General features: G+C 48.4%; 1 protein-coding gene across 1 annotated transcript in view; it reads left to right on the forward strand.

Moving 5' to 3' along the window:
- Heg1 (heart development protein with EGF like domains 1) overlaps positions 1-5,531 on the forward strand; it is a 76,071-nt gene extending 70,540 nt beyond the window's left edge. Inside the window, exons 14-15 of the mRNA XM_051149830.1 lie at positions 2,189-2,363; positions 5,343-5,531. Coding sequence (XP_051005787.1) covers positions 2,189-2,363; positions 5,343-5,492 — 325 coding nt within the window. The 3' untranslated portion in view covers positions 5,493-5,531. The remainder of the gene's footprint in view (positions 1-2,188; positions 2,364-5,342) is intronic.
- Positions 5,532-11,210: the final 5,679 nt, after the last annotated feature.

The following is an 11,210-nucleotide window of genomic DNA, read 5'->3' on the forward strand; positions in this document are numbered from 1 at the left end:
AGTCTATTTAGGGAGTTTCAGAACAGCCAGGACTATACAGTGAGACTGTAAATAAATAAATAAATAAATAATGACAGAAAATAAGAAATGTTGATGAGAGTGTGACAGAATTGGAGTCCTTATGCATATATGGCTGGTTGGGGCATTTAAAAAAGTGCAGCAACTTTGAAAGTCCGGTAAGTAGGCCCAGGACTTCCGGTGGACACAGCCACACAAGAACGTGTGCCTGCAGATTCACAGCAGCTCTTATGCCTAAGGGCCAAAAAGGGAAACAATCCGAGTGCCCATGGACGGATGACCACACAAACCAAGTGTGACAGAGCTGCGTTCAGCCACTGACTGGGGCATCCGAAAGATCATCTGAGGCGTGGTAGGAATATGAGGGTTAGAGTAGACCAGTGGAGTCTAGGGCGGAGACGCTGGGAAACTGGAGGTGACTGCTAAGGGGTCTGAGCCTTCTTCTAGAAGTGAGGTAGTTTTAAAATCATGACGACAGTCGCACCCACTGTGAAGATGTTACAACCCATTAAATGAATAGAAAGCACTGTGTATATATAACATAGAGAAGCCGACAAAGACGCAGGGGGGGGGGGAGGGGCTGCCTGAACCGTTTTCACAGTGAAGGACCTTGGCTCCAGGCTTCCTTCCTATGGGAAGGAGAGAGAAAGGAGAGAATTGTCTGCAATTACCTGTTCGAGTAAAGGAAGACTGCCATCATTGAGTTGGCGGGTCTCAAGTGGAAAGAATGATTTGTACATGACAGATGGAGGGATCTTTTCAAAATCGCTAGTTACTTTTTTGTGCCAGGGATAAGAGGGCATTTTAAAGCCTCCTCTGCCTCCGGGAAGGCCGCCAAGAATGACTTACCGGAAGCACCCACTCGGGTGTGCGGGGCTCCCCATGTTACTCTTTCTCAAATTGTGGTTAAAGACACGCATGAGCAGAAATAAACCGCTTGAGAGCAGTCACCCAGAAAAACAAAGGCGACAGCTGAGAGGACACGGGGCCTTGTACCGGCAACATTCTGTACCACGCACTGTAGTCATTTTTGGAGGGAGCCCTGGACTCTTGCATGTTGAAAGGGAAGCAGTGCTAGGCCAGCTCTGAGCCTGAAGGGAGGGCCGGCCCTGAAGCCGTGTGCTGGGCCTTCAGCTTCACGATGCTGAGTCATTTCTTTGCTTTTCCCAGGAACTTAAAGGCAGGTATGGGGGGTGGGGGGGAGGTGGGAGAGAGGGGAGGGGAGGGGGAAGGGGTGGGTGGGGAAGAGGGAGTGGGGGTGGAGGGATGGGGAGGGGGTTGGGGGGAATGAGGGATGTGGGGGGGGGAGGGAGGCGGAGGGGATGGGGATGGGGGAGGGGGGGGTGGTGGGGGATGAGGGATGTGGGGAGGGTGGGCGGCGGGGATAGGAATGGGCTTCAGATTCTCTTACTCAGAAGCAAACATAATTAAACATTTCTGATCCTCGGCCCACAAAACAGGTTTAGGACAGTTGTCCTAACTGGTTCTAAGGCAGTGAAACTTGACAGTTTCTGGGCTTTCTGGGCCTGCTGAAATGCCAGTGTGGAGAGTCTGTAAGCAGGTGGCCCCGTCCGTCCTAGGTTTTGTGTGTCTGTGAAGTTGTGAATAAAACCACTGGCTGGTAGGGGAGGAGAGGCCAGCTCCATCTCAGGTGAACCAGGGGCTAAGTCAGCCATCTCAGCCATCTTTGCGAGCCAGTGCCCACCCTATTGTCTGGCTTCTTATTCTGGACCCCAGGAACAGGGCTGATGGTCACCTGTGGCTTTTTGATATTTGGGCTGCCCTCAGGCTCCTTTCCGGCCTTGAGCGCAGATTCCTGGCTACCCCAAGGCACAGTGTCCTCTGCTTCCAGAGGGCATTAATAGCTTCTCTGGGACGGTCTTCATGCTCCCTTTAGGCTCTTTAAGTCATTCTTGCTGCTTTTTTTTTTTTTTTTTGGATGGCGGAGGGGACGCATAATGGCAGTTTTAGGTTTTGTTTTGTTTTGTTTTGTTTTAGTCAAATACCAAGTTATACTAGTATTTCTGGTGTGCAGCCATGTGGAAATGCAGGAGCAGTTGCCAGCCTAATTTACCTTGCGAAACACACACATCAGTCTTGTCACGATGTCATTTCCTGACACCACTTCCTGATAGAATTTGTTGAACTTTTTTTTTTTAACATCTCACAGGAAGAGTAAAAATGACATAAGTAAACTCATCTTCAAAAGCGGGGACTTCCAAATGTCCCCTTACGCCGAGTACCCCAAGAACCCTCGGTCACAAGAGTGGGGACGAGAAGCCATTGAAATGCATGAGAACGGAAGCACCAAAAACCTCCTGCAGATGACGGACGTGTACTACTCGGTAGGTGTCTGTGCCAGCCGGCCTCAGGGCCCCCACCCCCTCCGCTCAGGGATCACTGCCAATTAAGCCTTCAATAGCAGTGACATAAACCTCTCAGACACACAGCTTACTTACTGGGTCAGTTTAGCAGTGGCCCGGCTGCGCTGTGTGGGTATTTTTCAGTTTGAGTATGAGGGACACTTCCACAGAGTGAGTTACTTTTAGGGAGTGGGAGTCGTAATTCCTAAACTTGCCTTTAGGAATAGGAGCAGAAACATCAAAGAAAGAACGTGGTGTTAGCCCTATGCCCTCTCTTGTTTTATCCCATCTGCCACCTTGTATCTCACCTCCTGTGGTTTGTCAGTCAAACCTGGGGGCTGGGAAAGGCATCGCAAGAATTAACTCAATGTCATCTTCACCGGGTAGGTTTTAGAAACTAAGTAGGTCTTTAACAGTTGGCTCCGTCCAGCCCTGGACTACGTTGTTGTGAAAACTGGGGCGTGCCTTACGCCAGTGGTTCTTCTCAGCTTTCCTAATGCTGCGGCCATTTAACGCAGTTCCTTGCCAGCCTGGTCTAACAAAGTGAGTCCAGGACAGGCAAGGCTATGTAGAGAAACCCTGTCTTGAAAAAACAAAAACAAAAAACAACAACAACAACAAAAACCCAGAGTTCCTGGCATGGTGATTCTTTCACAAGGCACCCCCAACCATAAAATGATTTTCGTTGCTACTTTGTAACTGTAATTTTGATACTGTTAGGAACTGTAATGCAAATGTCTGTGTTTTCTGATGGTCTGAGGCGACCCTGAGAACCGGTCATTCAGGGTTGCGACCCACAGGTTGAATACCGCTGCCTTAAACCTCTTCTTCTGTCCCCACACTGAAGACCAAATTACACCGTGTCAGCCATAAAGCAGACACGCATGGGGATATCTGAACCGAAAAACAAACAGATGTCAGGTGACTTCTGAGCAGTGTGGCAATAAACATGAGACCTTGCACTGTGGAGACTTACTGGCACTAGACATTTCACTATAGAAACCATTACCTCCACTGCTAGGGGAATTAACGAGGAAGACCAGACTTTGGATGGGAGGGGCAGGTTTGTTCCAGCGAGCTCTTTGAAATTTTTTCAACCAGGAGGAGGAACAGGAAAGGTGGGGAAAATAAAGATAAAACACGTATCTAGTTAAACCCTCGTTAAACGTCCTGTTTCTAAACAGGCATTCGATGGTCCTTTCTGTCAGGAACAAAAATGTTTTCCTTTCCCTAATTGAAGCTGTACTAAGTGTACCTGAGCCCCACAGCCTTTCCTAGGGCCTCCTCACCCTGGTGTAGTGTGATAATTACAGCAAATGAGCAGGCTGTCTCCCAGGATCCCACCTCACAGCACGTTCCCAGGGCATTAGTAGTTAAAGGGTTGCCTTAAATCTAGTAAAGAGCTCAGATGAGCTTTTCCTTGGCGACAAAACACCATGACCAAAAAGCAAGTTGGAGAGTAAAGAGTTTCTTTGGCTTACACGTCCACATAGCTGTTCAAGCCCAAAGGAAGTCAGGACAGAAACTCAAAGAGGGCAGAAACCTGGAGGAGGAGCTGATACAGAGGCCATGGGGGGGGGGGGGGTTGCTGCTTACTGGCTTGCTCAGCCTGCTTTCTTACAGAACTCTGGACCGCCAGCCCAGGGATGTTACTACCCACAATGGCCTGGGCCCTCCCCCATCAATCACTAATTAAAATGCATACAGCTGGAGCTTATTGGGGTTTTCTCCACGGAGGTTCCCTCCTTTCAGATAACTCTAGCTGTGTCGAGTTGACATTAAACTAGCCAGGATAAGTCCCATCTTCTCTTTATAAAAACAGAACCTAAGTTGACAACATGATGCTGTCACCTGAGTGCCACTGTCCCTCCCAGTGGACAGAAAGTGGTCCAGGTGGTACCACACAGGGAGATCTCCTAGCTATGGTGTTTATAGTGAGCATTATCCAGTATTTTATTTCAAAAGAAAAGAAAAGAAAAGAAAACTCCAAAGACTTCCTCATGGAGACTGTTGTTTCGGATACCTGGCCTGACTAATGTTTTTTAAGCCCCGTTTAAAGTAAAGTTAAAATCCTTACTCCATAAAGAGATAGATGTATATGCCAGGTATAGTGGCACACGCCTGTAATCCTAGCACATGGTAGAAGAGGCAAGAAGACTGGGGACAGGGGCCTGGAGAGATGGCTCAGGGTTAGGGTTCCAGAGGACAGCTCAGAACTGTCTGTAGCTCCAGTTTCAGGGGGATCTTATACCCTCTTTGGGCATCTGTGAGCACCAGGCACACACACGGTACACAGACATACATGCAGCCCAAACACTCTTACACATAAAATGAAATTCAGAAAAAAATAATAAATAAAATATTTTTTTCTTTCTTTTCTTCTTTTTTTATTTTCTCTCTCAAGAATCTGCAGAGTGAGAGCAGGGTGGCCTCGAACTCAAAGAACCACCTGCCTCTGCCTCCTGAGTGCTGGGATTAAAGGTGTGTGCCACCACGACCACCACCCAGCTGATAAAATAATTTTTTTTTTTTTTTTAAAAAGAAGGATATTGTGGGGCTGGAGAGATGGCTCAGCAGTTAAGAGCACTGGCTGCTCTTCTAGAAGACCCAGGTTGGATTCCCATCACCCATATGCCCGCTCACTCCAGTTCTAGAGAATCTGACATCCTCTTCTGAATGCATGTAGTACATATACATACATGCAGGCAAAATGGCCATACATATAAGAAGAAGATAAAAAGGAGACTTTGAGTTCCAGGTCACCCAGGAACAGATAGTGCAACTCCTGCCCCACCCCACACCTCACCCCACCTTATCTAAATACAAATAGCCCTATGTGAGCTGTGCTTTGCTATTTATAGATAGCCCCCACTTAAGTTCATTAAGATGTAAAAAAAAATTGTTCACTTAATTCAAGTCCAGGAATGAATGGCTCTTCTCTTTTTTCTCTTTGGCACCCAGCCCACAAACGTAAGGAACCCTGAACTTGAACGCAACGGACTGTACCCAGCCTACACTGGATTGCCTGGATCGAGGCACTCTTGCATTTTCCCGGGACAGTATAACCCATCTTTCATCAGCGATGAGAGCAGGAGGAGAGACTACTTCTGAGTCCAGGAGAGCAGGAGAGAGAGAGAGAGAGAGAGAGAGAGAGAGAGAGAGAGAGAGAGAGAGAGAGAGAGAGAGAGAGAGAGAGGCTGTTTCACTGAGCCACTTTCCCTGGTGGCTGGCTCAGAGGACTGCACCAGAGGGGAGCACTGTGCACTAGCTGCTCCTGGGACTCGTCAGAGCCACACTTGAGGGGCATGACCACAGCGGAAGGGACAGTTGGATGGCGAACCGCAGGCCACTCACTCGGCACTGTCGTTACTGTGAACGTAAACGTGGGCTGGTACTGAGTCTCTGGATGCCCGGCACATAGAACTGGATGTCTTCTTCCACCGCAGAGCACCGGGCATTATTTCCAGGACCCAGTTTTCCCTTAATTTGCACTTTACTAGATTGAGCAGGGAGGTTTCATTTTGGACTCATTTCCAGACTATTCCAGAAAGCCTTCCTTTCCTAGGACACTTCCCACAGTATCCTAGGATACGCCTCAGCGTGGTGGTCGATTGGCAGCCAGGTGCTAGCACTTTTGGTTTCCTGCCGAGTGGTGCCTTGTGCTAAGCAGCAGGTGGAGGTAAACAACCCGCTGTGATCTAGTGATGTTGCAGGCGGGGGGCATAGTATTTTAAGGTTTCTAGGTCATCTGTAGGTTTCCAGGCCAGTGGCGCCATAAATGAGAGCTTGACATTTGCAAGGCACAGCACAAAAACTTTTGTAAGTTAAAGTGATACATTCGCTTATGATGTATTAATCAGTCTTTCCCAAGCAAGTGTGAATCAGGGCAAAACAACTTCCCTTTGGTTTTCATTAGAAGCATCCAGGTGCCCCTTAGTGTGTCCCAGCAGGTGATAGCGGGCTGGTCCTACATGTGGTAGGGGGTTTTTGATCCACGAGGGAATTGCATGGGGCCTGAGGCTCTGACCACCAACATAGAGCCAGAGTCTGCAGGGATGCAGTAGGAAAAAACAGAGGGGACTGCAGGTGCCTCTGAGCTGGGGCCTCACCTGAAGGAAAAACAGCCTGCTGTGCTCCCCACAGCCGAGGGTTGCAGAGGACTGGACTGACTCGCATGACACATTCCCTGCACCCCGCCCCAGTGCAGAAGCTGGGGTGATTTCCCCCAGGAAGAATAGGGAGCTAGGAGGAAGCCACAGGTAAGGGTGTTGTCCACAAACTCATGGAAACTTTTAACCACTCAAAGCCATTTACTGACTGAAGAGAGCGTTACTTCCTCTCACCGGGTCATTTAGTCTGTGGTCTTGTACTGGCCCAAATCAGCTTTGGAGAACTAAAGCCTGGCCCAGCCTAGTGGTCTTGAGAGCTTGCTTTGGGAGAAGGAAGCTCTGTGCCTTGCTTACTGTATTGTGGTGGGATCCTGGGGAGGGGGAGGGGCTGCGTGGTGCTCTGTCCCCTGTGGAACTATGTCCATGTGTCAGCTTGTAGCACATCCTGGTTTGGGATGAAGTGAAGAGGTCAAAGCATTGGCCTCACCCCAAAGATGGGAACTGAGTAGCACACCAGTCTGGAAATGGGGCAGCTGTTGGAGAGGGTTCTCTCTCTGTTTCTTTGGGGGTTCTCTGGTTCCTCCAAAGTTTATAAAGGTTCCCCATCCTGTTTTAAGTGGGAGCTATGTCCCATGGTCTCCACCCCTCACCATCACCCGCTACAGCAGGGCCATGAGGTGCATTGGGTCCTAACCATCATATTGCAGTGCTTAGTGCAGAGAGAATCCCGTTGCTATTGGTTGATGCCTAAAGCCACAAAGCAATGCCATCTATAAGCCGTGGGTCTTGTCTCTTCCTCTCAGTGTGGACCAACGGCTCCTTGTGTCTTGGTGAGCTCCTGTGCTCGGCTTGCCTGAGCCCAGATCCCTTGTTAAGGTAGCCACAAGCGGTATTCCTGCTTGTCCCAAGCCACTTTGCTGCAAGAAGAGCCAGTGTGGTGGCTGCGCCCAGAAACACTTCTAACGCCTTCAGCTGGCATTGCACCTGGTGAGCACTTGTTTAGGGGGGCAGAATCACAGCTGGCGAGCACTTGTTTAGGGAGCAGAATCACAGCTGGTAAAACACCTGTATGGGGCTAGACGCCTCAGGGCCCACAGAATAAAATGCTCTGCCCTAGAAAAACCTCCTGTGAAGAATTCCAACATCCAGAAAAGTGTCCTGTGAGTTCCAAAAAGAAAATCCATGCTGACTCATGAGTTTGGCCCAAATAGAGTGGAGAAAGTGTTTCGTTTTTGCCTTTTTTTTTTTTTTTTTTTTAAATGAGCCAAGCAAGGCTGAGTTCACACTGAGTCTACCGTTTGAGGTGGGAGCAGGCCTCTGCTCACCATTGGAAGGAATAGAGTGACACGGGGTGCTCTCCTCTTTGAGGTTACATCCAGAAGGAGCCTGGAGATAGGAGACCAGCAGCCCACGAGCAAGACCGACGGGTTAACCCGTGCCTGGCCATGCAGAGTTTTTGTTGGACGCAAGCGCTCATAGAACATATAATTCGTGCACAAGAAGTGTCAGTCCTACACTGGGGTCCAGTGGCTAGGGAAGTGGGGATGAGGGGAAAGCTACACTGCCTAGGAGATGCTCGTGTGAAGAAGGACCAGGCCAGGTAGAACTTGTCTATCGGGCATCCGGGAGCGGGGCTAAGAAAAGAGGTCTTCCCGAATCCAGCCTGAGCTCTGTGGGTTTTGTTTGCTTGTTTGCTTGCTTCATGTGTCCCCACCATGAGCCTTACAGCAGCCCCTGTGTTAGTTGACAATGAGCATTCAGAGAAGGGGCCTGGGAAGGCAACGTAGATGGTAGAGCGTTTGCCTAGCATGTACAAAGCCCTGGATTTGATCCCCAGCACCACATACACTGGGCATAGCGGTACTCTCCTGTAACCCCAGCCCTCAGAAACTGGAGGGAGGGGCATCAGGAGTTTGAAGCCTTCCTGGAGGGCAATGAACCCTGTCTCAAAAAGGAAAATATTGGCTGGTTTGTGGTTGGCAAGAAGCACTTTGGTACGTGGTTTGGGCTGTCAGAAGTGAAAGAGGGTGGTGGTCTAGGTGGTTTTTTGACAACTGGGCTTAGGCACCCATTTGAGGGCTGCCTGCTTAATTCTCAAAGTGAAGCCATGGCTCCCACATGCTAGAAGTGTGAACCTGTGGGAGCTGGGAACATAGTTGTGTGTGTGGGGTCCTGAACAATCTTATTGGAGAGATTATTTTGAGAAGCACCTAAGTCATGTTGAGCCAAAACTGCTGTATGACTGGTGAAGTCAAGGGCTAAGAAATGACTATTATGGGCTAAAAGAGGAAGTCATGAAAGTTGGCCCACAGGAGAGAGAGCAGCATTGTTGGAAGGAGACTGGCTAACCCCCAAAAGAAAAGCCTTCAAAGATGCTGTCTATGCAAGCGTGAAGCTTCAGAGTGGGCACCTTAGGATCTCCCCTGGCACACGGCTTTTGGGTGCCTCCTTAAGCCACTTTGCCCAGTGCTGAAGTATCTGAGTCTCTGAAACTGTGGGGTTTTGCCTAAAGCAGCAAAGCTTTACAGCCAAGCTGCCCCTGGCTTAGTATCCCATAATACACTCAAAACTGGGGATTTGATTCATATTTCTAAAATTATATTAATTTTTCTTTTGAGGCCAAAGCACTTCTTTGAAAAGACAGACAATACAAAGTTTTGTATTTTGGCATTTTATTTAAAGCAGCCTGTAATAGCAGATAGATACTTTTGTCTACCTGAAAGCTTTTTTCCCCCTTCTTTTTCTGTGGGAGGGTAGGGCCAGGAATGGAACCCAAGGCCTTGCATGTGCCAGGCAAGTGCTGTATGGTGGAGCTGCACCACACCCAGCCCTCTCGTTTCTTCTGTTTTGACAAATATCATTTTAAGATTCTTACCAGCATGTTTGGAGACAGAAATGGTTTTGTAGTTTCTCTTTGGGTGTGTATGTTCTTTTCTTTTCTTTAATCCCAAAGTGGGAGGGGAAAAAAACAAACAAACAAACAAACAAACCAATAGGAACATTGAGGTTAAAATAGTATCTTTAAACTTTTAAAAATAACTGGTTAAAATAACAGGAACGTTAAAGTATCAAATGCCAATCAGTTCACTGTACTGACGTGTATCCCCAAGGTTACACTCCTTTGTGTCTGATGAAACCTTTAGCCTGCAGAATAGCCTGTGAAACCAAAGGGGGACCCTCTAGGTCTGAAAAAAGGCAGGTCCCGGCCTGCACCTGTCACATGGGCATTTTCAAAGAGGACATTTCCAAGGGGGCTGCCCGGTAGATTCTGCTACAATTTTAAACGATGGGCTTGATGCCCTCGTTCTGAATTGCTGAGGACACGGTGAGACTGGTGATGGGATGATGGGGCCAGTTTGTCAGGGGGACTGAACTGACTCACTTCGCTTTGGGCATTACCTAGGCCTGTTCTACAGAGAAAAGGACCAGTCTACCGTGAGTTGCTGTGAGTTTTGGTGATATGTGTGTGTGTGTGTTGCTGGCCTTGCAGCTAAATGGAGACAAGGCTGCAGCACAAACTCCGTTCCCTTTGTCCTGGATTTCTTTCTGTACACCTTTACACCTGACCCCAGGTTGACTGTGTGAAACCCATCATGAGAGTGTTATTTAAAGTTGTATTATAGTGTCACCTCCACTAATTATTCAGTACTGTAGTAGCTAAGTATTATTTGTAAGAACTCGGTTATTTTTATACTTATATCCACTCTAAGCCTGGCGTTCTAGTCAGCAAAAATGATGCAATAAAGTTAATAGCGTTCCCACTGGTTTTCTCTTAAAACAAGTGTGTAAGGAGGTATTTATTTATTTTTAACCAGTGTACCATTTAAATAGCTGAAGTGAGTAGTGGGCTTCCAAATGACAAATCAACACAGGAAGTCACCACCTCTCCGTGCTCAGTGCCCCGAAGCGAAGAAACACTGTTGAAAATGAATGAGTAAGGCGGGGCGGGTGTGTGTGTGTGTGTGTGTGTGTGTGTGTGTGTGTGTGTGTGTGTGGCGGCGCATGCCTTGAATCCCAGCACTCAAGAGACAGAGGCAGGTGGATCATCACTGTGAGTTTGAGGCCAGCCTGGTCTACAAAGTGAGTCCAGGACAGCCAAGGCTATACAGAGAAATCCTGCCTCAGAAACAAACAAACAAACAAAAACAGCTAATGCTACATTTTTATAACTGTTTCAGGCATGGTGGTGCATACCTTTAATCCCAGCACTCAGGAGGCAGAGGCAGGAGGATCTCTGTAAATTTGAGACCAGCCTGGTCTACAGAGTGAGTCCAGGACAGCCTAGGCTACGCAGAGAAACCCTGTCTCAAAAAACCAAAAATAAAATAATAGAAATTGATTACTGTTTCAAAGCCAAGACAGAAGCCTTTTGCCCACCCATCGGGCAGGCCTGCATGTTCAGCCCACTTGTGCCTCCACCCTGGCTAAGCCTCCGCCCCAGGGTCTGGTTTGCTGGGAAGGAGTTTTCCAAGTGTCTTCAGACTCTCAGCCAAAGACTTCAGCACTCAGGGTCACCTGTTTTCCAGTTGCTTGGGGCAGAGAGGCTGGGTGTGTGGTATGGTGACGTTGCAGGGCAGAGTCCCTTGTGATGACAGGTGAAGGCTTGGCAGCTGTCAGATCTGATAACAGACTTGGGACATTGTGCAGCCCTTGGCGTAATGAACAGAAACTTCAGATTAGAGAGACAGGGCGAAACCCGGAGTAAATGTCTACGGAGATT

The sequence above is a fragment of the Acomys russatus genome, chromosome 8 (genome assembly GCF_903995435.1).
Source record: "Acomys russatus chromosome 8, mAcoRus1.1, whole genome shotgun sequence".
NCBI lineage: Eukaryota > Metazoa > Chordata > Mammalia > Rodentia > Muridae > Acomys > Acomys russatus.